This window comes from Grus americana, chromosome Z (genome assembly GCF_028858705.1).
Source record: "Grus americana isolate bGruAme1 chromosome Z, bGruAme1.mat, whole genome shotgun sequence".
In the NCBI taxonomy this organism is placed as follows: domain Eukaryota; kingdom Metazoa; phylum Chordata; class Aves; order Gruiformes; family Gruidae; genus Grus; species Grus americana.
In genome coordinates, this window is record NC_072891.1 from 26,087,145 (window position 1) to 26,109,065 (window position 21,921).

Consider the following 21,921-nt stretch of genomic DNA (forward strand, 5'->3'; position numbering starts at 1 on the left):
CTCCTCTCTCCACAGGCCACAGGTCCTGCCAGGAGCCTGCTCCAGCACAGGCTTCCTACAGGGTCACAGCCTCCTTTGAGTACCTCCACCTGCTCTGGCATGGGGTCCTCCATGGGCTACAGGTGGACATCTGCTCCACCTTGGTCCTCTCCATGGGCTGCAGGGGAATCTCTGCTCTGGTGCCTGGAGCACCTCCTGCCCCTCCTTCTTCACTGACCTTGGTGTCTGCAGAGTTGTTCCTCTCACATCTTCTCACTCTTCTCTCTGGGTACAACTGCTCTTGGTGGGTTTTTTTGTTGTTTGTATTGTTGTTTTTTTGTTTTCCTTTCTTAACTATGTTACCCCAGAGGCACTACCGCTGTGGCTGATGGGCTCAGCCTTGGCCAGCAGCAGGTCAGTCTTGGAGCCGGCTGGCATTGGCTGTCTTGGATGTCAGGGAAGCCTCTGGAAGCCACCCCTTTGGCCCCCCTCCAGCTACCAAAAGCTTGTCATGCAAAGCCAGTACAACTTCTCATAACTTAATTTGACCTGTAAGTTGACCAAAATAGCATATTCTTTCCTGCTCTTCCTACAAGCATCATACTCCGTAAAATCGAGGGGAAAATTTATATCAAAACACGTAAGGATTAGAGAAAACAAGACAAACATAACAAACACTACAAAAAACCATGAGATAACCTAGAGCAAGTAGAGCCCAGACATTCTCTGATGGACTTAAATTTAACACTAAATATACTGTGAATTGAGTCCAGTGACCCAAGTTCAAGTAAAGCATTGGTTTCAAATAAGCATTTGGGATGGTATTCACAAACACTAACTTCAGGTTATCTACAGAACATCTTACATCCTTTTATCATGGCATCTCCCAAATAACCATGTGACCCTGCAAGTCTTAAAATTGGTTTATATTGAATTTTTTGTAAGGAATTTCTTAAAAATAACCTCTCGTACTGTCAGAACACCTTAAAGTACATAGAGTACACTTACACAATCACATTTGAGGAGAATCGAAAGCAAGACAGCTGGAAGAGAAACTTCCAAGTTTTACAGTACACAGCCTATGCCAGTTCTGGCACTACTAACAGGAAGCTCTCGCTAACGTTTGGTCCTCCCCTACACCTCTGAGCCTGCTAGTTAAAAGCACTGAGAGAGGACTAGAGTTCCTAAAATCCTAGACAAGACACTAATAGTTTCTGACATATAAAGGTGAGAAGTGACAGACAAACCCAATGCCAAAATGAGTTGTCAAAACTAGTCCTAAAATAACGAACAGAGCTGAACTAAAGCATATTTATTTCAAGGCAGTGAGAAGCCTCAGAGAAGTTAGCCTCTTGCATGCACACTGACACCTTGGTCAGCCATGAAAAACAGCTTTTACCAATGGTCTCTCAGAAAAACTTCCTGCTAGAGTATATGCCAAGGGATAGGTATATGAAGGTTTTTATTCTGAAGTTGAGGAGAGGGGGAAGCTTCATGCTAACACAAAGATTTATGGTAGCCATTAGTGGATTTCTCGCTCTGGATACCTGCCCAGAGTAGATGAAAATCCAGGTCATTAAACCTCTGAAGAAGTTCAGACAATGCAGAACTGAATCCGAAGTTAGATAAAGTTCAGCTCCTAGTCACTCTCCTCAAACTATTTATTTCATGGTATTTTATCTGAAGTTTTCTGATGAACATTGCAGTCCACCATTTAACAAACATTATGTTCACTCACCGTTGTTACACTCGTCTGGCACTTCCACGGGAGGTGGTGCTGCTTGTTTGCCTTGACAAGAGAATAATATAATATGACATCTGGTGAAATGTGTTTTCCAAAACTCTCAGATTGTTTAATATGTGAGGGCACTGTGACTTTTCATGCTCTTGCCAGATTACCCACTAGCTTCTTTTGCTATAATCTAGACCAAGTTACACCACCTTGCACAGCTAACAGAGTGCATCACTGGGGAGTTTTCTGTTGTTAGAGAGGATGCAACAAACAGGCTTGTCCCCAAACAGTTAGGGAAAACTACCATCTAGGCTTTACATCTCTGATTTTAAGTGTAGCTTATCAGAAGTACATAAACCTGAGGAAAAAAAACAAACACACAAAGGGATTCTTTTCAAAGACACAGGCCATTCTGGTTACAGATCTCGACTTCTATTAAAAAGATTGCTGAGTTAGTGGGTGAATTTTTACAGAGTTGCATGGAGGTACTACAATTTAACTATTTTAAAACAGTTAGGAAGAAGCAGTTTCAAACATAAAGCAGTAATTTAAGGTGTGAGATATGTTGACACCTTAGGTGATGCAATGCAAACTTGTAAGAGATAGACATGCATAAAGTTTTGTGCCTCATATCCAGCTCATTTGAAATACTTTTTTGCCGGGTTTGAATACATATGTCGCTTCCTAGTTATCCTGTGTTGGCAAAGTTTTACATTTTCTAGACAGAGATAGCCAGCATCTTTTTAAAAAAAAAAAAAAAAAAAAAAGAGCAGCCCTCCTCCTTCCCCAAAATCCGGCTAGGGCTTGTAGAACATCCTTGAATCCAGACAGCATCCTGTACTAAAAGCTCGTGCTTCTATTCTCCATAAAGCAGGTCAAAATGAATGTTCCACTCAGACCAAGTCTACCATCTTATAAAGAGGAAGGGCAGTGAGGGCAAACATACACATGGAGTGAGAACATGTTAGTGGATTGCTAGAGTCAGATTAAAATGGAAAGACTGTTTAAATTGCAGAGGGAAGCTGTTTTACAAAGCAAACTAAGATCTTACGTAGACTGGATCATGCAGTGTGTAGTCAGTAACTTCCCAGCAGGCAAATAGTTTACAGTTTCTAGAACTTCTAATTTGTAAAACTTGAAATAAATTAGAACTTAAAAGTTTGCCCAAGAAGAGACAATGCTTGTATAAGGGTTTTCACAATGTCAGAGACAGCAATAGATGAAACTTTTACCTGTACACAGATGCAGCGCAGAAGAGCCATATAGAAGTTTAGGATTTGCAACAGGGGCCTTACCTTTACAAGACATTTCCTTTTCTACTATATATTTCCTAATTATAGGAAATACTTTAAATATGCAGCATAAAATAACAAACTGGAAAAATAAGCAGTATCTTCCATATATAAACTTTATTCCACTGGACGCCATACAAAATATTAAACTTAAAAAAAATGAAAATATGAATCTGACATCATGGTAAGTACAGTTTTAACAATTAATTGGTCTTCAATAACAAATATGTGAGAGGCACAAACTGTGCCACAGCAGGTCTAAAAGAGGGTTCACAACTCTTTTTTGGAAAAGCTAAAATTTCCAACATTACTTATTTAAATTCAATTTACAGTAGCTGACTAGTTTATAAATATTTACACAAAATCAAAGTAGAAGCCCAACTTATTGTAGCAGTGGTAGGGTTGTGGGGGTCTGGTTTTTTTGGTTTGTTTGGGGTTTTGTTATTCTTTCAAAGCAGACATCACTACTACTTCAAATACGTAATAGGAAGCACTATGAAGTACCATGCCTACTCTGTGTGAATATGAAGCAATTATGTATATTGATTTGTTCTTCTTTTTAGTAGAACTGTTGCTTGAAAATTCCAGTTTAGATTACAGTTCTTGCTATCCAGAACAGTACCAACCATAATCTAGCTTAATTCTTACAAATTGTTGCTTGTTGTTCCATGTAAAAGGGAAAGAAAACTGGAAAGTGCCAAGTTGAGCAAAAGTGCTTACTGTAATGAAGCAGATGTAAAGCAGGGGCTGTCTGTTCATCAAGAAGTGGGTACTGTGCGCAGTGCCTTAAGGATATAGTCAGACTTGCACATTGTTTAGCTCTGCATGTCTTTATTTCATGGTTAAATGTGTCTGAATTAATGATTACACAGATTATGGAAACAAGGCAGTATATTCCCATACATTCCATAAAATGGATTTATTCTTGTGGTTTCCGTTTGAGTTTCTTCTAGAAGTCAACAAAGCAAGCATTTTCAGAAAACATACCTCTGAATGAACATCTGTATTAACAAATGTCAATAATAAAATATGCAATCTTTCTTATAAACATTTCCTTAACAAGAGTTGACAGAGAAAAAGGTCATAAAAAAACATGGGGTAAACAGCCTCTTACTTTTGATACTGTTCTTTATTTCAGCAGGATTCAAAAAGAAGAAAGGGAAAGGAGTTGGTTATCTTTTCTGTATGGTTGTTCTTAAAGGTAATATGCGGTTCAGGTCTTTCTTTTCTTGTAATATCTGCCAAGACTGGGGAGAAAAGTACAAGGTTTTAAAATGCTAAATATCTTTGCCATTAATACTTAAATACCATTGTAAGCAGTAAGCCTCACAGATCCACAAAAATTCTTCCCCTTCTTGAAAAGAGAGGGGTTTTGGTGGTGGTTTGTGTCGTTATTTTGTGGGTTTTTTTAAGGGAAGAAAAAAAATCCAAAAAGGTGCATAAAATGCAATGAATTATTGAGGAAGCTACACTGTTTCAAGAAGAGAGTGGATTTGTGGAGACTAAGAAGTTAACATTATTTAAGCACTACATTGATATTCTGACTGCAAAATAGTTGTCTCAAATTCACACATGTCAAAGTTCCTGGTACAAGGTGTTACAATCTGACATTTCCAGAACTTAATTGTGTCTTTAAAATAGGTTATTTCAATTTTCTTCTGTATTCTAGTGTGAATACTGGGACACATCTGTCAGGCCATGAATCCGCAAACAACTGCAGTGACCCTCTTGTCTTTATGCAGAATTCATTTAAACCACAATGTGACATGAAAAGCACAGGAAGAATAATCTCTCAAAGGCAGTAAGACAAACAGATTCCTTAGACTTCTTAAAAAGAGTGCAAGATAGTAATAAGTACTTGAAGTTTTAAGCAACTGTCATTCCTTATAGTTCCTAGTAAAGAGGAGATTTTTTTCAGGGCCATAAGACTCTAGTATATCGGCTTCCAGACAGCTGGGATCAAACAACCACTTCTACATTTTTCAGAAAACTACACAGGTTTGAAACCAACTTTGTAATTGAAAACTCTGAAAAGAGAAGTTCACTCTGATTTCACAGAACAGTGAGAGAGCCCAAACTACTTTGTAAACCACTGCTTTAGCAGATTCACAAAATCAAATATTTTATGTAAACATGTGTGAACAGCTCAGTATTTTGTATGCCGTTATGCTATCGTAACAGAATTACAAAAGCAAAAAAGTTACTCTCTTCTGACTACGGCAACACCTTATAGCATTTGTTTTATTGCAAGTATCTGGCATTGATTTCCTTTTTGCTGGAGAAGCCCTCAAGATATTTAAGAACTTGATTAACTGCAGTAAACAGGAGCCTCCCATGACAGCGTAACAGGGGAGTCTAACTGGTTAAAGCTGGAAGCTAGTTCTGCACACTAATCCCTCGTCATAACTACATTACAAATAGTCAGAGATCTCAGAAAACCTAGAAATTGAGCTGCAATTTCAAATGCAATGCCTATAATAGGAGGCAAGGATAAAAGAGAGTTGGTAGCTAGGATTTTTTTTTAAAAAAGGATGTTTAACCAAGGCTTAAATCTTTGTTTGCTTCAAAGTGTCCTTGCCTCCTCCACTGACTGGAACAGTGAAAGCTTCAGTTTGAACTACTCATGTTTTAAAAGTATGAGTGTGGTCTCCCTAAGGAAAATTACCAATTAAATTCAGTTGTCAAAACCAAGCAGAAAACCATTGGTGGCAATAATTATAAAAAAGGGATATTAAGAAGTATAAAACATTGTTTATTACCAAAGTCATGTGGGAAGTAATAATGAAGATAAAGTTGTAATTCTAAAGGTATTAACTATGATTAGAATTTTACACACAAGAAAGCCTAATACAAAAGGTTTACTGTTTTAAGTGCCCTTTTCAGCTTGATGCTTAATGGCAAGACATTAATAAATACTCTTACCAAATAATTGTCCCTATTTTTTAAAAAATACATTATTATTTGTATAGTACACAGCATAAAATTATGAATAACACAACCATCAGAAACAGGCAGGTTCAATGATTAGCATTTGTGTAACTATCTTGAAAACCAAAGTGACCAAAAAAATTAAATAAGATGTACTTTTTACCTTCATAAATTCCCCTTTGATAGTATCAAACTTCTGTTTTTCATGTACAGCTCTAGCAGTGTTTGTCCCATCAAAAGGTTCTGCAAGATCAAACATTAAAAGTATTAAAAAACCCTAGAGCTAGGCTATCTTCACTGAGCAAGTAATCAGACAAAACCCAGAAGAGTCAACATATCATTACTTCCCAACAGTGTTTGGAGTAGCTGATTTTACAGAAATAAAGATTGAGAAGCGAAGTATAACATTCATCAAAAAAAAGAAAGCCCCAAACCCTGAATGGTCTAATAGTATGTAATCCATAATAAAGTCACATTATTATACCTATTGAAGCACAGTATGATTGTGCTGAACTTATGCATCAGTATTTATTTGTTACTGCTTAATAGTCTGTGATAACATATCAGAATATAATTTTGCATATTAAGATGTTTTGAAACTTACTACACACATACCTCTTGGAACTGTGCACTTTAGATTTATCTCATTCAACAGCTTCTCAGTGAAATATGAGTACAGTAAAATATTTACTATAACTTTTTATATAAGATGTATCAACTGCTGTAAAAATATATTTTATCAATTCATACCTATTCTAAAATATCTGTTCATAAGTTAACAATCTGGGGCTTCTACCTTCTAACAGACTACAAATTTATGTGATGTTTTCCTTTTTTTTTGCTAATGTAATTAATACTTTGGAACCTTTTTTTTTTAATTGAAGTACTCCTTGCTACTGACAGGATTGCCAACATTAAAACAATAGATACTAAAAAATTGTGGTGCAGAGACTATGCATTACAATGTGCTACAAAACAGATTTTTATAATCTTTTTTGCCTTATTAGAGAACTGCTTAAGTAACACGGTATATTTCACACTGGCAGACTGTATGAAAGTCCTTAAGAGCCACAGAACCACAGAAGTATTTGCTAGATCAGGCAGCTTTTTTGTTTAGTCAGTTATGAATTGCTTTTATTCAGATAGGGACATACAGTAAAATAAAGCATTAAATGGACATCAGAAGGGCTTATGCCATTATGGAGACTGAGAAAAAAAGTAATACAACAACACTGATGTTTGAGGGAAAGACTAAAGGGGATCATCTTTCCAAATGAAAATACAAGAAATCATAAAACTTCAGAACTGCTGCAAACCAAGCCCTGAGGAATTATTTAAAAGTACAAGCATGAATCAGGTGCAGCTTAGACAGCTTCTGATCCAGTTTCCCTAAATGACTATCAATTTAATTGTCTCACAAACTTGCCACGTATCTAGCTTTTCTAAACGGCATCTTTTTCAACAGGCGAGTGTATGATATTATTTGATATAGACAAGATTTAAACTGAAACCAGAATAGTCACTAGCAACTTACAGCTTCTACAAGGAACGTTCACAAACAAAAGCTAAAACCAGTGTTCTCTGTATCCCCATAACGGCAATAGCCTGCCAGATTTTAAACTGTCAGAAAAGAGCATCTCTACTATATTTGTGTTTCTGCTGTTAGAGAAACAAGTGAGAATCAGTCTTAAGGCCAATAAAAATTAAAACAGAACAAATTTTTTTCTTTGAGTGAGCCTAAATGCAGTGTTACATGCAGAATTATGGCAACTTGCAGGCATAGACATGTATAACCTATCAAATATATTTAAAATATTAAAAAATATACAAGATACCAGTTACTGAAATTTTAGTCTGCTAACTGGAAAATCTGACAGAGACTTGGAAACCAGAATATGTTGAAATGCTTAGCTAGCTTTTAAAAGCTTCTTCTCAAAGTACGGAGAAGTTTATCTACATGCTTTGTTAAACTAGTTCAGCTTACAGCTGTTATAAGCCTACTTTGTGTTGAAATAGGAAATTTAATTTTTCCCTTCCAATTTAGAAGTAAAAACTTGGTATGTGAGGCTAAAACCCACTCTTAATAAAGTCTTGAAGCACACTGCAACAAGAAGGAATCAGATGTGCCACCTATAGATAATTTTGCTTTTTTTTTACTAGTGCAAATGCAAGATGTATTCTTAAGGAAAAAGTTGTATGTAATCAAGCCCATTTAATGCAAATTCTAAAAAGCCTATTTTGTATGCTGACATTCTGTTTTCAAACCTGATAGAAAAAACACCTAATTATTCAACCACTTTTTAATGTCATTAAAAAAAAAAAAAGAGAGCTTGAAACACACAGCCCCTCGTAATCCAACAGATCAGCACCATGTGACAGCAGCAGACACAGCTGCCCAGCATTCCCACCTCCCACATTCAGACCAGAGCCTTGGCAATGCTTGCACTGTGCTATCCCAAATCATTTCAGCTGTGCAGATACTCTAATTGTCACATTTCTCAACTCAGACTGCAGTCAAACATGCAATCATCTTTCAGTGTGGTTTTTTTCCCCTATGACTGGTAGTTGATTTTTTCCCTGAAAAAGTCAAATAAAGAACGGGAAACCCATCATGTAGCTCCACACTGCCGTCCATATGATTACAGCCAAGTTGGTGAGCTCTGGGCCACAGAATAACTAACTTCACCAATGGGTAATGATTCTCTGCACAGGGCAGCACAAATGCAGGAAATTATGTGCACGAACACATGGGCGCACTCCCATGTCAAGCAATCTTGAGAAATGTCTGTCCAGCCACAGGGCTTCTGCCTTACCTCCCTCTTCCCCCAGCAAAATCTTCCCACACCATTTGGCTCCTGTCCAAGTTCCATTTCTCACTTATCCTAAAACTTCAACCCTTGATACCCTGATCCTAATAGTCTCCATTTATTTACAGCTGGGGCCCAAGCCACCTCTCCCCTTTCAAACATTCCCTCTTCACTCCAGTGCCCTAAACCACCTACTTCTAATTCTGCCTCCCATTCTGCCTTGGTTCCTTATCCATGGTCCCTTGTCCAACCAATTCCCTTTCACCTGCTGCATTCTGACTCTCCCTCCCCTTTCTTATCTCTTTGTGTTAACTGTTTCCAGTTACACAGCACCTCTCAGTCCTGTCCCTGCTTCTCTTTTCATTCTCCTAACATCTCAATCCTTCTCTTGATCTATTATCTTCTCTTTCCCTCGTTCAAGCTTCATCTCCTACACATGCTAACTGTTCATCTTCTGCATGTAGATTCCCCACAGCAGTTGAATGGCATCAAGAGCACAGGAAGCAGGTCCCTATATAGTGCTACTGCCCAGTTCAGCCAAAGGCTGAGACCTGCAACTCCAAAAGGTAGCCTAGGTTTACCCTCCAGTTCCGGATGGATGGATGGATGAGAGGGCTGGAGCATCTCTCCTATGAGGACAGCCTGAGAGAGTTGGGAGAAGAGAAGGCTCTGGGGAGACCTTCACAGCAGCCTCCCCGTGCGTGAAGGGGGCCTACAAGAAAGCTGGGGAGGGACTGTTTACAAGGGCATGGAGTGATATGATGAGGGGTAATGGCCTTAAGCTGAAAGAAGGTAGATTAGAATTTAGATTAGATGTTAGGAAGAAATTCCTTACTGTGAGGGTGGTGAGGCACTGGAACAGGTTGCCCACAGAAGCTGTGGATGCCCCCTCCCTGGAAGCGTTCAAGGCCAGGTTGGATGGGGCTTTGGGCAACCTGGTCTAGTGGAGGGTGTTCCTGCCCATGGCAGGGGGATTGGAACGAGATAGTCTTTAACATCCCTTCCAACCCAAACCATTCGATGATTCTGTGATCATACAGTCTCTGCAGAAACTGTACATTCACAAGCCAGTCAAAAATAGTAGCCACAAGGGGATCAACATACACATAATCTAGTTAGTCACTGTTAGGACTCGGGATGTCAGAGCATTTCTGGAACAAAGAATATTCTTATAGAGGAATCTGAGTATGTGCTCATTGTGTTTTTTCAGAAGCTCAATCTTGGCAAAACTGACAACTATTTTTGCAGAGCAGGAAAACACACACTACTGTCATAAAGGCCATGCCTTGTCAAAGTCCTAATCCCTGTTCCAACAGTAACAGGGCAATGAGTGCTCTTGAGGAAAAGGTCAGGAGAACTATTTTTAAACACTATAGAACTTAAAGCTTCCTTCTCAAATGTTTTTGGTGGGACTGTTTCCAAAACTATTTACATTGGTTAAACTTCATTTTTCTAATCATATTACACATGTGCATTATTAATACACACCCAAGATAAAGTCCAATTAACAGATTTATGTATTTAGTGTCTTAACAGTTAAAAATTATAATGCAGGTTTACATTTTACCTTCTACACAAATAAATTTGTTTCTCCATTCAATACCATCAGGTCTTGGAATAGCTTTGGCCTCACGAACTGAAATCATTTGATGGCTCCAACTAGGGAAAAAGGAAAACAATTTGCAGAACTTTTAACTCCTGATTCTAGATTAATAATATCAGTTTACATTAAAAAAATTGCTATGTCATAAGCCTGGATACAACAATACTTTATAATAATAAGTAATTTAATTAACAGTCTAATCTTCATAATTCACTATGTAAGAATAAGGAATGATAGGTAGGAAACAAGAAAAATTATCCACAAACAAGTTTATCTGCAAAACAGAACATCACAGGTATCCATGAGTAACATATATTCACAACAGATTTTTCAAAAGAAACAATGTCAGCTTGAATATGGATGCCTGCATTTATTTCTAAGTTCAAAAGAAATTACAGCCTTTCAGAATTTTCTGTGGAGAGAAAAAGAACGTAAGGAGTTTAAGTGCAGATGAAGTCACATACTGCATTCCATTTAAAAAATATTCAACAGTATATAAAGATAGCTTGCTTGCACCCGGACTGCTGGCCTGTAAAGAACCTATTATTAGAAAGCACTAACACTTCATATATACTCAATTTTAGATCTCCTACAAGCATAACAACAGAGCAACAACTCAAATATGCATTTGAAGATATTCTACCACTTTCTGCATGCTATTTTACAACAGCAAAACCACAGGAAACGATCACACTGAAACAGGAACAGCAGGCAGTTTACAGGGCAATCTTTACAACGTGCCAAGCATCTTTATGATCTTTATGATACCTGGCACAACAATGTGCCAAATGTAATGGAAGCCAAAGCAACCACTTGCACTTTTATGTTCTTAACTACCCAGCCAGTTTTCAGCTGCTCTTAACTAAACACAGGAACTACCATATCAGCGGAATGCCTAGATCACCAACAATGCATCACCATACGCCCTGACTGAATGGGGCTTAGAAATAGCTGGGTACCATGCTGCTAGCTGTACTAGTGTTATGCACACCTGACGTGATCTCCTGAGTGAATCAATCTTTTGACATAATGAAAAGAGAGGAGCTTGGCTGGGTGTATCAACCACCTGCAGTAAATCTGTAAATATCAACTGTAAATCAAAATACAGTCTATAATTCATCAGTTAAATTTGGAAGAACTCTGTGCTCCCTAGGCCAGATATCAGCTGTCATAACTCCATTAAGTCAGTGGTGATAAGACAGTTTACACCAGCTAAAAATCCATGCCTGTAATTCTACAAATTATCTTGGATACAACTCATGAAAGTGAGCTGTTTGAATAACTGTACTTCCATAGAACATGTACTTTATTCTTCTATTTAAGAATATGAATAGGGCCTATTTCAAAAAGGTGCAGGACACAGCATATGAAGCACAGTTTAAGATACCTCAGATTACTTATTCACCCAGTGCTGTGTACATTTAGATTTCTCTTGATATATTCTTTAGAAAATTAGTACAGATTATGATAATTTCTAGCATTCAAATCAACTAAAGCTTTCATTCTAATCCATCCTTCTCCCTCTGTTATTGCCACAGTAGACTGCTTTTGCAAGAATTAGAGATATTGTGCAGCACCAAATACTCTCCTATCGTGTCTTTTTAATAAACTATCATCAACACAAGCTTAACAAGAAATTCAGATGATGAAAAAAAAACCAACCCACCACAAAAAAAAAAAAAAGACACAAGCAAAAAAGCATGTGACCAGAGCATCAAAGAAACTTGAACTGCAGCTCCAGAATATTGGTCATGAGCAGAAGCTGACAGCTTGACTCTTCTGCTTTTTCTAAAAGCTTATTTAAAAATCAGAGAGATCGAGGCCAGTGGGGAAAAAAAAAACAACCAACTTCAAACATGTAATTCTTCTCTTGAGTTCTTTTTCTCTAGGTTATACTTGACTTGATTACTCAGCAAAAAATAAATGCATTTATAATACACTGGTTTAGCAAAAAGCAATGAAAAATATGTAATTTCTAGCTATTTAAACAGCTTTTTATTTAAACTTGAAACCAACTATTTTATCTAATAGTCTCATTAAACCGTCACTAATCCAGCCTTGGTACCAAAATCAGCCTAAATTAAAAATGAATAACCAGTAGCAATTTGTGTATCAATTTTAACCATTTTGGCTTGCACACAATAACTTCATTATTGCCAACACAAAAGAAATATTCTCTGCATACACACTTTCAGTTCATAAGTTAACGCTAACCAGTTAAACAGCTATTTCAATTACCAGCTATTTCTGGTGTCACTGCCCACATTAGGTATGTGCTCCTTGTGGAGAAGGCAAGAATTTGAAAGAAAAAGACCAGGCATTTCCAGGAGTAAGTGTGCATGAATACAGTACAAATAGATCAAAAAGCTTATGTTTTCCAGAGCCTTTTTAGAAGCCAAAGCCACTTGCATAAACACACTAAGATAGGTACAAGTTGCAAGCATATTTAATTCAATATACTATTAAAAAGTGATCCCTTCGTTATATGACCAATTCTATCCTGAAGAGAACTGCGAGCAACTGTATTTTATATTTTACCATGATAATGTAACCAATCATTTATCACGTCCACCAAATACAACTTAATCAGTGAATGATCTTAAACAACTGCTACATAACTTGAAACAATAAATTTAAGAGAAGTACAATCCCAAAGGACAAGCTCTAGGTTCCCTACCAGTAACTTCAGGGGAGCAAGGCCTTGCTTCAAGGTCTTGCTCTGTAAAGAGACAGCCAAGTGAAAACCTGCTGCCTTCACTCACAGCTGCAGAAATGAAATCAGACACTCTCTCCAGGGGGCCTGATAAACATGGACCAGTTTCCAAATACTTTCTTTTGAGAACACCTCCATAGATTTTTTACTTTGTCACATTCACTGCATGATCAGCAGACCTTTGATCGTCTGAAATACTTAAAGTTAAAATGGAGTTATAAGCATACTTTTAGCCAGCTGTATCATACGAAACATTATGCAGACTTGAACTCTTATGGCAAGCTAATTATACAGCCATGTCAGCAAATCAGTCTTTGCCATATGTAGGGTGTAAGTCCAATACATGCAGCAATTTCCAAGTCACATTTCTGGAAACTTATCAAGGGGGATAAAAATTACTTCTTATGGACACACTGAAAATCCTGGAGTACAACTGTGGAATGTGCACTGTATAAATACATGGTAATCAGCAATTTTCTGAAAGAGCTTATAGTCTAAATAAAGCAGATTAAAAGCATAGGTGAAAAAAAAAAAAACAACCAAACCACAGCACAAAGAGATAAACTTATTCATGGCTGCAGAGCATGCAAGGTTCCTGTTTCTTCCTTTGTGCTGCTCCTGTTTCTTCCTTTGTGCCCTACTCTTTGGGGCCATCCTGTCCTTAAATATTATTTAACATTAAATAAAATAAAATGTATATTTTAACTGAAATACCTACTGGCCTTTGCTAGACTAAGGGCGAAGTTTAAACCAAAGTATCTCCATCTTCTTGACCAATACATGTAAAATAGTTGATCAGTTAAGCACTCCAGGCATGTGGCATCAATGACTTATTCTGTCCAAAATTATGATCTTCACACATCATCTGATCATTCTTGACTGCATGCTGTTCTTTCATCAAAACAGATCCTGTGTATCAAACCTGTTAGTGTTGTGTCCTACTCCATAGATAGGAATCTACAAAAGTCACTTTTATGAAAATCGTAGTACTCTCTTCAGTAATCTTTTCATTAAGCACAATCCAGTTCAACAGCGAAAGTACACTGGCACAGTACAGATCATTTAAATGTGACCTAACAGTCCCAGTATCTAAAATATAATCTCAAAATTTCTCTGTATAAAACCACTAGTAAATATTTACAGGGGAAGCAAACACTGAAAAAAATTGATTACAGCAATGAAAATATTCAACACATTCAGGAGTAAAATATTAGTTCTTCCATGAAAAGGAGCACTAAGAGCCCTGTGTTATTTAACTTTTATCCTCATTCCCACCTAGAACATTGTTTCCATCGGCAACCTCAAAGCAAAGATAACACGTAACTGTGGACAGCGTGACACTGTACTTGTTCTCATCGGGTGGCTCTCACACACACCCTAGTGTTTAAATACTATGTTCTGCCCACCTGTTCCCCAGCATGGACATTAATTGGGGTTTCTCTTCTCCGGCCAATTACCAGTGTTTATGAAACTATAGAGAATTTTAGTATCTTCAAGACACACACCCTGCTCCTTTCAAACAAGATTTGTAGTTGTCAGGGATACATAGATGGTCAAGTAAACAGTACACATGTAAGTCTCCTTTTCGTAGAAGAAAGTTAAAAATAATATAGGTTGCTGCATTAGGTGTATCATTTCCTCACTTCTCAGCTATGTAACATTTTCAATACAGGAATTCAAATGGCTATTTTTCACAGGCTGGTTTGTTGGGGGGCTTTTGGGGGTTTTTTTTGGTTGTGTTTGGGTTTTGTTTTTATTTTTTTTTAAACAGAATATCACCAGTCAAATATTTAAATACTTAATAGGTCCTTAACACTGGAAAAAATAAGCCAGATATTCTTTTTTTGTTTGGTTGGCTGTTTTTTAAAAATATTTTCTTCCCTTGTTAGCAACTATCCTATCTTCATTGTCGACTTTTTCAAGCTTTGTTTTAACCAGAAGCTCCCCTGTACTTCTGTGATTAAATTTAGGTCACATTTTCCCTCATTTATGATAATCACGAAAAATATTCAAGGATTACCATCAGTTCAAGTACTGATATTGCAGCATTGCTAGTCTTCATATTTCTTAGTATATCCTGCATGTCTAACAGCAGGGAAAAAAAAAGAGTCTTTCTGGACCCGCTACTGACTTATGCGGAAATCTGCTCTGGACTGTGTTCACAAGGACCCAAACCAGAAAAGTCAAAGTAGTTATTCTTCCTGCATTTGGACAAGATTTGCTCTGCTAGTTTGCACAGGCAAACCAGAAACTTCTTCCTTAGTGGAAAAGATATTTACGTTCATGTACGAGAAGATTAACAGCTCATTATACATACAAGTAGTGAAGGATGCATCTAGTGTCCCACACAAATTCAGAATGTGAGGATCTCTCCTCCAGCAGTGTCTTCTAATTTACCTCTTTAACAAAGAGCACCTTGCCAGCTGAAGAGACAATTACTTAGGAGAAACTTTTAGGACAAAAGACCATTCCTTTACCTGCAGAGATTGTTGAAGGAAAGTCCTTTATGTGAAAAATCAGACTTAAGCATGCACAAAGTGCAATTTGTTCATGAACTGCCACAAGCCATATGGATTTAGCTTACATATTCCACATGTGGTGCACATCCTAGTGATGTTTTCTTCTAAGGATTTCATGACTGTTCACTTCTTACATTGAAGTAAAACATGAACACTTCACAAATTATGATGAGTATCCAGCAGTTATACATTTTGTTCTCCTTCCAGGAAATGGATATGATGCACATACACAGGACAGCAACATGTATGAACCAACTGCCTCAGAAAAAAAGTTCTTTAGAAGATCTTTAAGCTTATTAAATTACAACCATTTGACATTTTATATGGACAAGCACTTTTTCTAAGAAATTATCAAGTGACAATTTGGCAAAATGTTTGTAATCTACAGCTTTCTCAGATGCTCTCACAACTTCAGCTTCTCTTTCTCTTCTACAAGAAAATCCAGATGCCAAAATTAAACTCAGATTCTAGCAAACCAACAAGGTTACTGAACCAACTATAAATTACAGAATTCTTCAGTAGGTGTGTCCTATATTGATGTATATTACAGTCAAAGTAAGGAGCCATTTGGTCAGTTACTTCCATTGACTCAGGGTGACAGAAGACAAGCACAGCTATTAATGGCCAAATAATTTATATCATAACCAATACCTTGAACTACAACTAAGAATAGATTATTCTCACACATGAATAGGCAGTTTTAGAACAGTGCAATATAACAAAACCCAGCTATTTTTAAAGGATAAAGCTCTCTAACTTCTTGCAGCTATTTTAAAGGAGAGGATGCTTGCCTAAGCAAAAGATGTCAGACACTATCAGCATTCCTGTTGTCCTTTGGTCTTTTCACCCATTTCCTGTCAGTTACCACTCCTGCCTGTTATTCTTTCTCTTCGAGCGTTGTAAAGTGTTGATGTATCGAATAGAAATCATCAAAAAGCTTTGCATATTCTAAAACACTAAGATGAGCTTATTACTTACTCAAATTCTGTGGCATAATATTTGAAGAAGCCTATTAGCAAATCTCCAAGGCTTGATCCATTTTTTGAGAGGTAACGAGGAATGGTACATGGTGCTTGATGAACAAGATGCAACTGCATAGTAGGATCAAAAGATTCCTGTCAAAATAAAATCAGAGAGTATGTATATACATACACACAGAGAGCTTAATCTAGGTGCATATATTTTTCACAACAGAAAAGCTGCCTATCATTTGCTTATTAGAAGTTCAAGGACAACTCAGAAGCAAAGGACTATTTCTCTTGTGCTTCTCCGTCGGACACTAGTTACTCCCCCTGATCTCAGGTAGAATCATCTTACACCGGCGCATCCAAGACCATCCCTCACCTTCTGCTTGCTAAAGTATTTTAACATGGGAGAATCTCAGAACTGGACTTGCACTTACGTGCTAGTAAAACCACATAAGCAGAAGCTGAGTAAGGTAGCCTGCACTGAGCTGGCTGCAGCTGAACTGAGATAGGGTTGGTGAAGCTAATGCACTTATCGCCAAATTCCCATAACTGTGGTACAAAAGCAATCCAAAAGGAAGGCCTGACTTATTTTTCCCCACAGCACAGAGTTAAAATTGCATATGAAACCCACTGGCTCTAATATGAACCTGCATCCTCCCACATAATGAGTTCAAAGACTGCAGCAGCACCTCCTCTAGCCAACCTATCTGAAAGAATAAAAAAAAAAGAAAAAAAGAAGTTATACAAAAACCTGAATACACAGAATGCAGCGTTTAAGCTGAAGTGTACTTTTCTTTGGGGGGGGGGGGGGGGAGGAGGGATGGGGGGGTAGAGCAGGGAAGAAGGGGGAATAAAACGTCAGGTTTGCTATAAACAAAAGTCACTACTGCCAGCTTAAAAAGGAATCTACATGAGACTAAATTAACATGGTTTTAGATCTGCTATACTGTTTGGGTGTCCATTGCAGCCTTTAGGTTCTTCTGAGAGACTGGGGTACATGGAGAACATATCTTCTCTTGCTAGAGAAACAATTTTCAAAACCTAGTAATACCAGGATACTACATTTTACAGCTATGTTGTGTGTTTTATGGAAAATGAACCCAAGATTCACATAAAGAAATACATCTGTGTAAATTTAGGAACCTATTCATTCATTACTGCATTGCCCCTCCCACTCTTTTGTTATTTTAAAGAGTAGTATCAGGCATGACTCAAACTTTATAGTACTAGAATATCACTGGAAGCACTATACACTGTAATACTATTTCCACATTCACAGCTGGCAGTGCTTCCTCTGAGAAAAGTATGGGTAATGATCAAACCAGTAGGACTAGAAAGTTTAGGGCTCTCGTCCTCTTTTGCCAATTCTAGCAAAACTTCCTGGAACCTTGTGCGACACCTTCTGGGAAAAAAGGCCATTCTTCCAGCTACAAAGAAAAAGTCATGTCTTGTTCTCACATGATACAACTTTACATATAAAAAATTATTATAGTTAGCAGAGCTCAGAATTTAACAGCTTACAATGCAACAGAACACAAACAAAAACTTGGAGACAGACAGACATAAAAAGCAGATATGCAGCACATGAAGATATAAAATGGAAACAGTTGTTCCTGTGTTATACAGTATGTACAGTTTTAACCCCAAAAGGTAATGAGACAGGTACTAGAGTGAAAGTCATTCCTTGCCCATTCCCACAGAAAGTTGTGGAACAGTCATGACAAATGAATTAAGTATTAGCAGTATAACAGCTCATGAGGAAATGGACATAGGGAGGAAAAAAGGAATGAGAACAAGGGCTGCTGACATCCAAACAATACAAAACAGAAGTGCAACGAAATTACCACATCAGATGTCTACTAAGACTAAATCAATAAATGTATGGAGGCAGCAGACATTTCTGAAAAGGAAAATGATTTTTTTTTTAATGTTTTGAATGTCGAAATGCCTGAGAACTTCTTAACTGCAAGAAAAATCTGCCATGACAGTGAGGTTAGCATACTGAGCAGCTAAAAAAATTAGAGACTTTGGGATATTATTTTTCACGATAATAAATAAGCTATTTTTGTTAACACTATTACAAGCTTAGAAAGAACGTTGTTTTTTCTTACCAATCTTGACCTTAAGTACATTTTATTTATGTTTTATATATTGATCACAATTAATTTTATTAGCATTTGTACATCATTTGAGTAAGAAAAAATAAATCAAGTTATACTAATAGCAAAAGACAATATATCAAATATAGCTGTAATAAAGCTTACAGCAAAAAAGAGAATACATATGTGGCTGCGTGTGCATGCTTACATCCAGAAAAAAAGCAAAAGAGCAAAAAAGATATCAAATATAACTTTATGCAAATATATTTTTATCAGTAAGATTTGTTTAGCAGTTAATGAAATAGGAAGTTACAAAACCTTGCAGAGGTTTAAAATCAGAAATCTGTATTTTGAGAGGAGTGATTAAGATAGAACCACAGTGCAGATGAAGGCATTTTTCAGGATATTTAGATTGTCTGTTTCTTTACTGAGTTTGCAATTGATCAAAAGTCATGTGAGCAGCAGCAATAAAAAACTCCTCATTTGAGGAGCAGAAGATTTATCACATTCCAAGACTCCTACCCATGGCACAAGAGATAAAATTCCTGGCCTGCATTAGAAAACAATTTTCTAAATCTTCATCTAGTGATTAAAACAATTTTAGATTGCAGAATTGAAGATGTTTAATTTATTTTTTTCCAAAAGCAAGTTCAATTTTGTGAAGCCTGCAGTTCCAAGTTTTACCATATATATGACAAAGGTCAGGCAAATCAAAGTCTTAGTCAGAAAGACATTTGCCTTCAAAAAAATAAAGGCATATTATTCTGTACAAGTGCTCTAGTAAAAATGCAAGTTACAGTCTATAGCAGCTAATAATTTAAAAACCCAACCACCTAGTTTAACAGACACATGTATAAGTAATTCCCATCTCCACCTGTTTTAGTGGTTATACCACTATGAAAATGGCTCTTAAAAAGACAACTAAGTATTACAAAATGAAAAGCATGACTGAAACTACTTTTCTGGAAGAAAATATTTTTTACACTAACTAAAGCAAACTGTTAATCACATATTTCTGATACTGTTAGTCAACTTATTTTTATAAACACTGAGTTGCTGATCACCACATGTAGAAGGAAAAAAGAAAGTGTTTCATCTTTCTGAAATACAGAAAATTTGTTGTGGAAGAAATTGCTATTACCTCATTAGAAAGTTTTACATGTAAAACCAAATTAATTATTACTTAAAATTGGGTATGAGGAAGATTTAATAAAATCTTCTGTCAAGATATATCACTATTCAATATATCAATAACCAACAATGTAGTTTGTTTAAGGTCATTTCTTAAAGCAATCACTCAGAGTCCAGTGAACAAGAGCTCTGACCAGCTACAGGATACCTAGGCTCATCTTTTTGCTTTGCCACAGACAAGCCATGAAAATCCATTAGCCTCAACCTGCCCCCATTCACCTATTGTAGAACAGGGATAACAGGACTCTTCTTCCTGCCAGAGAGAACTGGGGAATAACTAGATGAACAGAACAAGGTACAGTTTACAGATTCTGCACATAAGGGAGGTTGGTAGTAACAGAGAATTACAAAGCACCCTTCATACTAGCTTAGTTTCAAGTAGGCCCTCCCTGTAAACTTTCCATTCTTAACTTGCTCTAGAAGGCAAAGCATTCGTATTTAAAACTAGTCGCTAATTTGCTTGCTGCGTCTTTGCCTCGTGCCATCTTAAGAAATGAAAAGAAATTCAGGATCTGATTGAGCTATCCATTAATTCAAAATACCCCTGAAAAAGAGACCCCAAAGCCTTTTTTCCTTTCTTTGCCAGATCTCTAATCTTTACCTTGGTTGGCTGATTTCTCAAGGAAACACTAGCATTCAGCAACATGCTTCATGTTCAAGCTACATAATGCTTACACATATTCTCATTCCACCTTGCACACTGGAAAGGAAAACAAGCGTACATCAAAAATATCTTTACATTTGAGTATCTTGATGTATAATGAGTTTAACTCTGACTGTACAAGATTCTTCCTTCAAAAAAGTTTACTATGCTGATGTTACCACTGTATCTTGCCATTTTTGATAAGTATCTGTATTCACACACATAAAATAGCCTTCCCTAGTCTTAGAAATTAATGTTTAACTCGTGTTTATACTTTAAAAAAGTGTGACTCGAAGAGCAAAGCAAATTGTGTCTGTCCAAGGACTGACTCCCATGCATGAAGGAGCTACAGTGATCACCATCCCATCCCATCTTCTGACCCACCTTTTGCAAGATATGACTACTTGTGAAGCTGCGAAAGCAAAAACAAAAACGTGCTCATGACAGAGTCCATAAAGTTCACGATCCAGAGCACTAATAGAGACCCACCTCCATCTGGATTTCAGCTGACACACCAGGCTGCTCTGGAACACGTTGCCTTCTGACTCCCAGTTGCAGCAATGCTCACCTCTGGCAAACACACAGGCAAAACAACCAGAAGCCATAATGGCCTAAGCCACCACAGGTTCTCCAGAGCTCATCTGTAAAAGTCCTGACTTGGAGCCAAGTTCCATACAGACTTCAGAACTGACCAACACATTTTGTGGGCTACTCATCTACCCCACTTAGCTGCAATAAAGGAAGCCCCAGAATACAACCCTGCACCTGATATGGTCCAATACTCCCGCTAAACTAGCAAAACACATCGGCTCGGTGCCTGCTGGAGACTCCCCCAAGGCAACAGAATGCATAGGCAGGCAGATCTGATGGCTTTCCAGGACTTCTCACACTTCACATCTGCAGCAAGGATACACTAAGGCACAGAATCTGCCTTTTCTTCCTCGCTCAAGATAAGCATGTTTCTCTTGCATGGCACCTACAATTTAAAACCAGCAGTTTCCTTCAAAGTGCAGAAGTATTTTTAGGGTGCAGAGCGCGCTGCAGATTTGATTTTGAAAAAAAAAAAAAAACAGATTGTAGGTAGGGTGGTTTGTTTCAGAAGGGGAGAAGGAGTATCAATGCGTAGTATTAGGATGGAGACACAGCTTTGACCAGCCACAACCACAAGAAAATTGTATAGTTGTTTTGCATACTGACATTTGCCCGTGCTTTGTAATTATTACTGCAAGCTACAAGACCATAATTGTTTTGGTCTATTTCTCATTTTCATTTTAAATTTCTTTTCAATATCAGTATTCAGAAATTGTAACTTTCACAATTTTTAAACACTTAATTATATTTGTAATGAAGACGACAGACCAAAAATATATTTGCAGATTTCTAGTGTAATTTTTTTTAAATGTTAATCCATAGTTTTGATTTGGTTTTATGTAAGCATGTATAAAAA

At 37.2% G+C, this 21,921-nt stretch overlaps 1 protein-coding gene across 12 annotated transcripts in view; it reads right to left on the minus strand.

Annotated features, from left to right (window-relative positions):
- Positions 1 to 3,103: 3,103 nt before the first annotated feature.
- The window catches only part of TENT2 (terminal nucleotidyltransferase 2), a 44,786-nt gene continuing 25,968 nt past the window's right edge, over positions 3,104 to 21,921 (minus strand). For all 12 annotated transcript variants that reach the window (XM_054809580.1, XM_054809577.1, XM_054809572.1 and 9 more), the window contains 4 exons: positions 16,552 to 16,688; positions 10,306 to 10,397; positions 6,095 to 6,174; positions 3,104 to 4,250 (listed from right to left, as the gene is read on the minus strand). In XM_054809580.1, the coding sequence (XP_054665555.1) occupies positions 4,176 to 4,250; positions 6,095 to 6,174; positions 10,306 to 10,397; positions 16,552 to 16,688 (384 nt within the window). In that variant the 3' untranslated portion in view covers positions 3,104 to 4,175. The remainder of the gene's footprint in view (positions 4,251 to 6,094; positions 6,175 to 10,305; positions 10,398 to 16,551; positions 16,689 to 21,921) is intronic.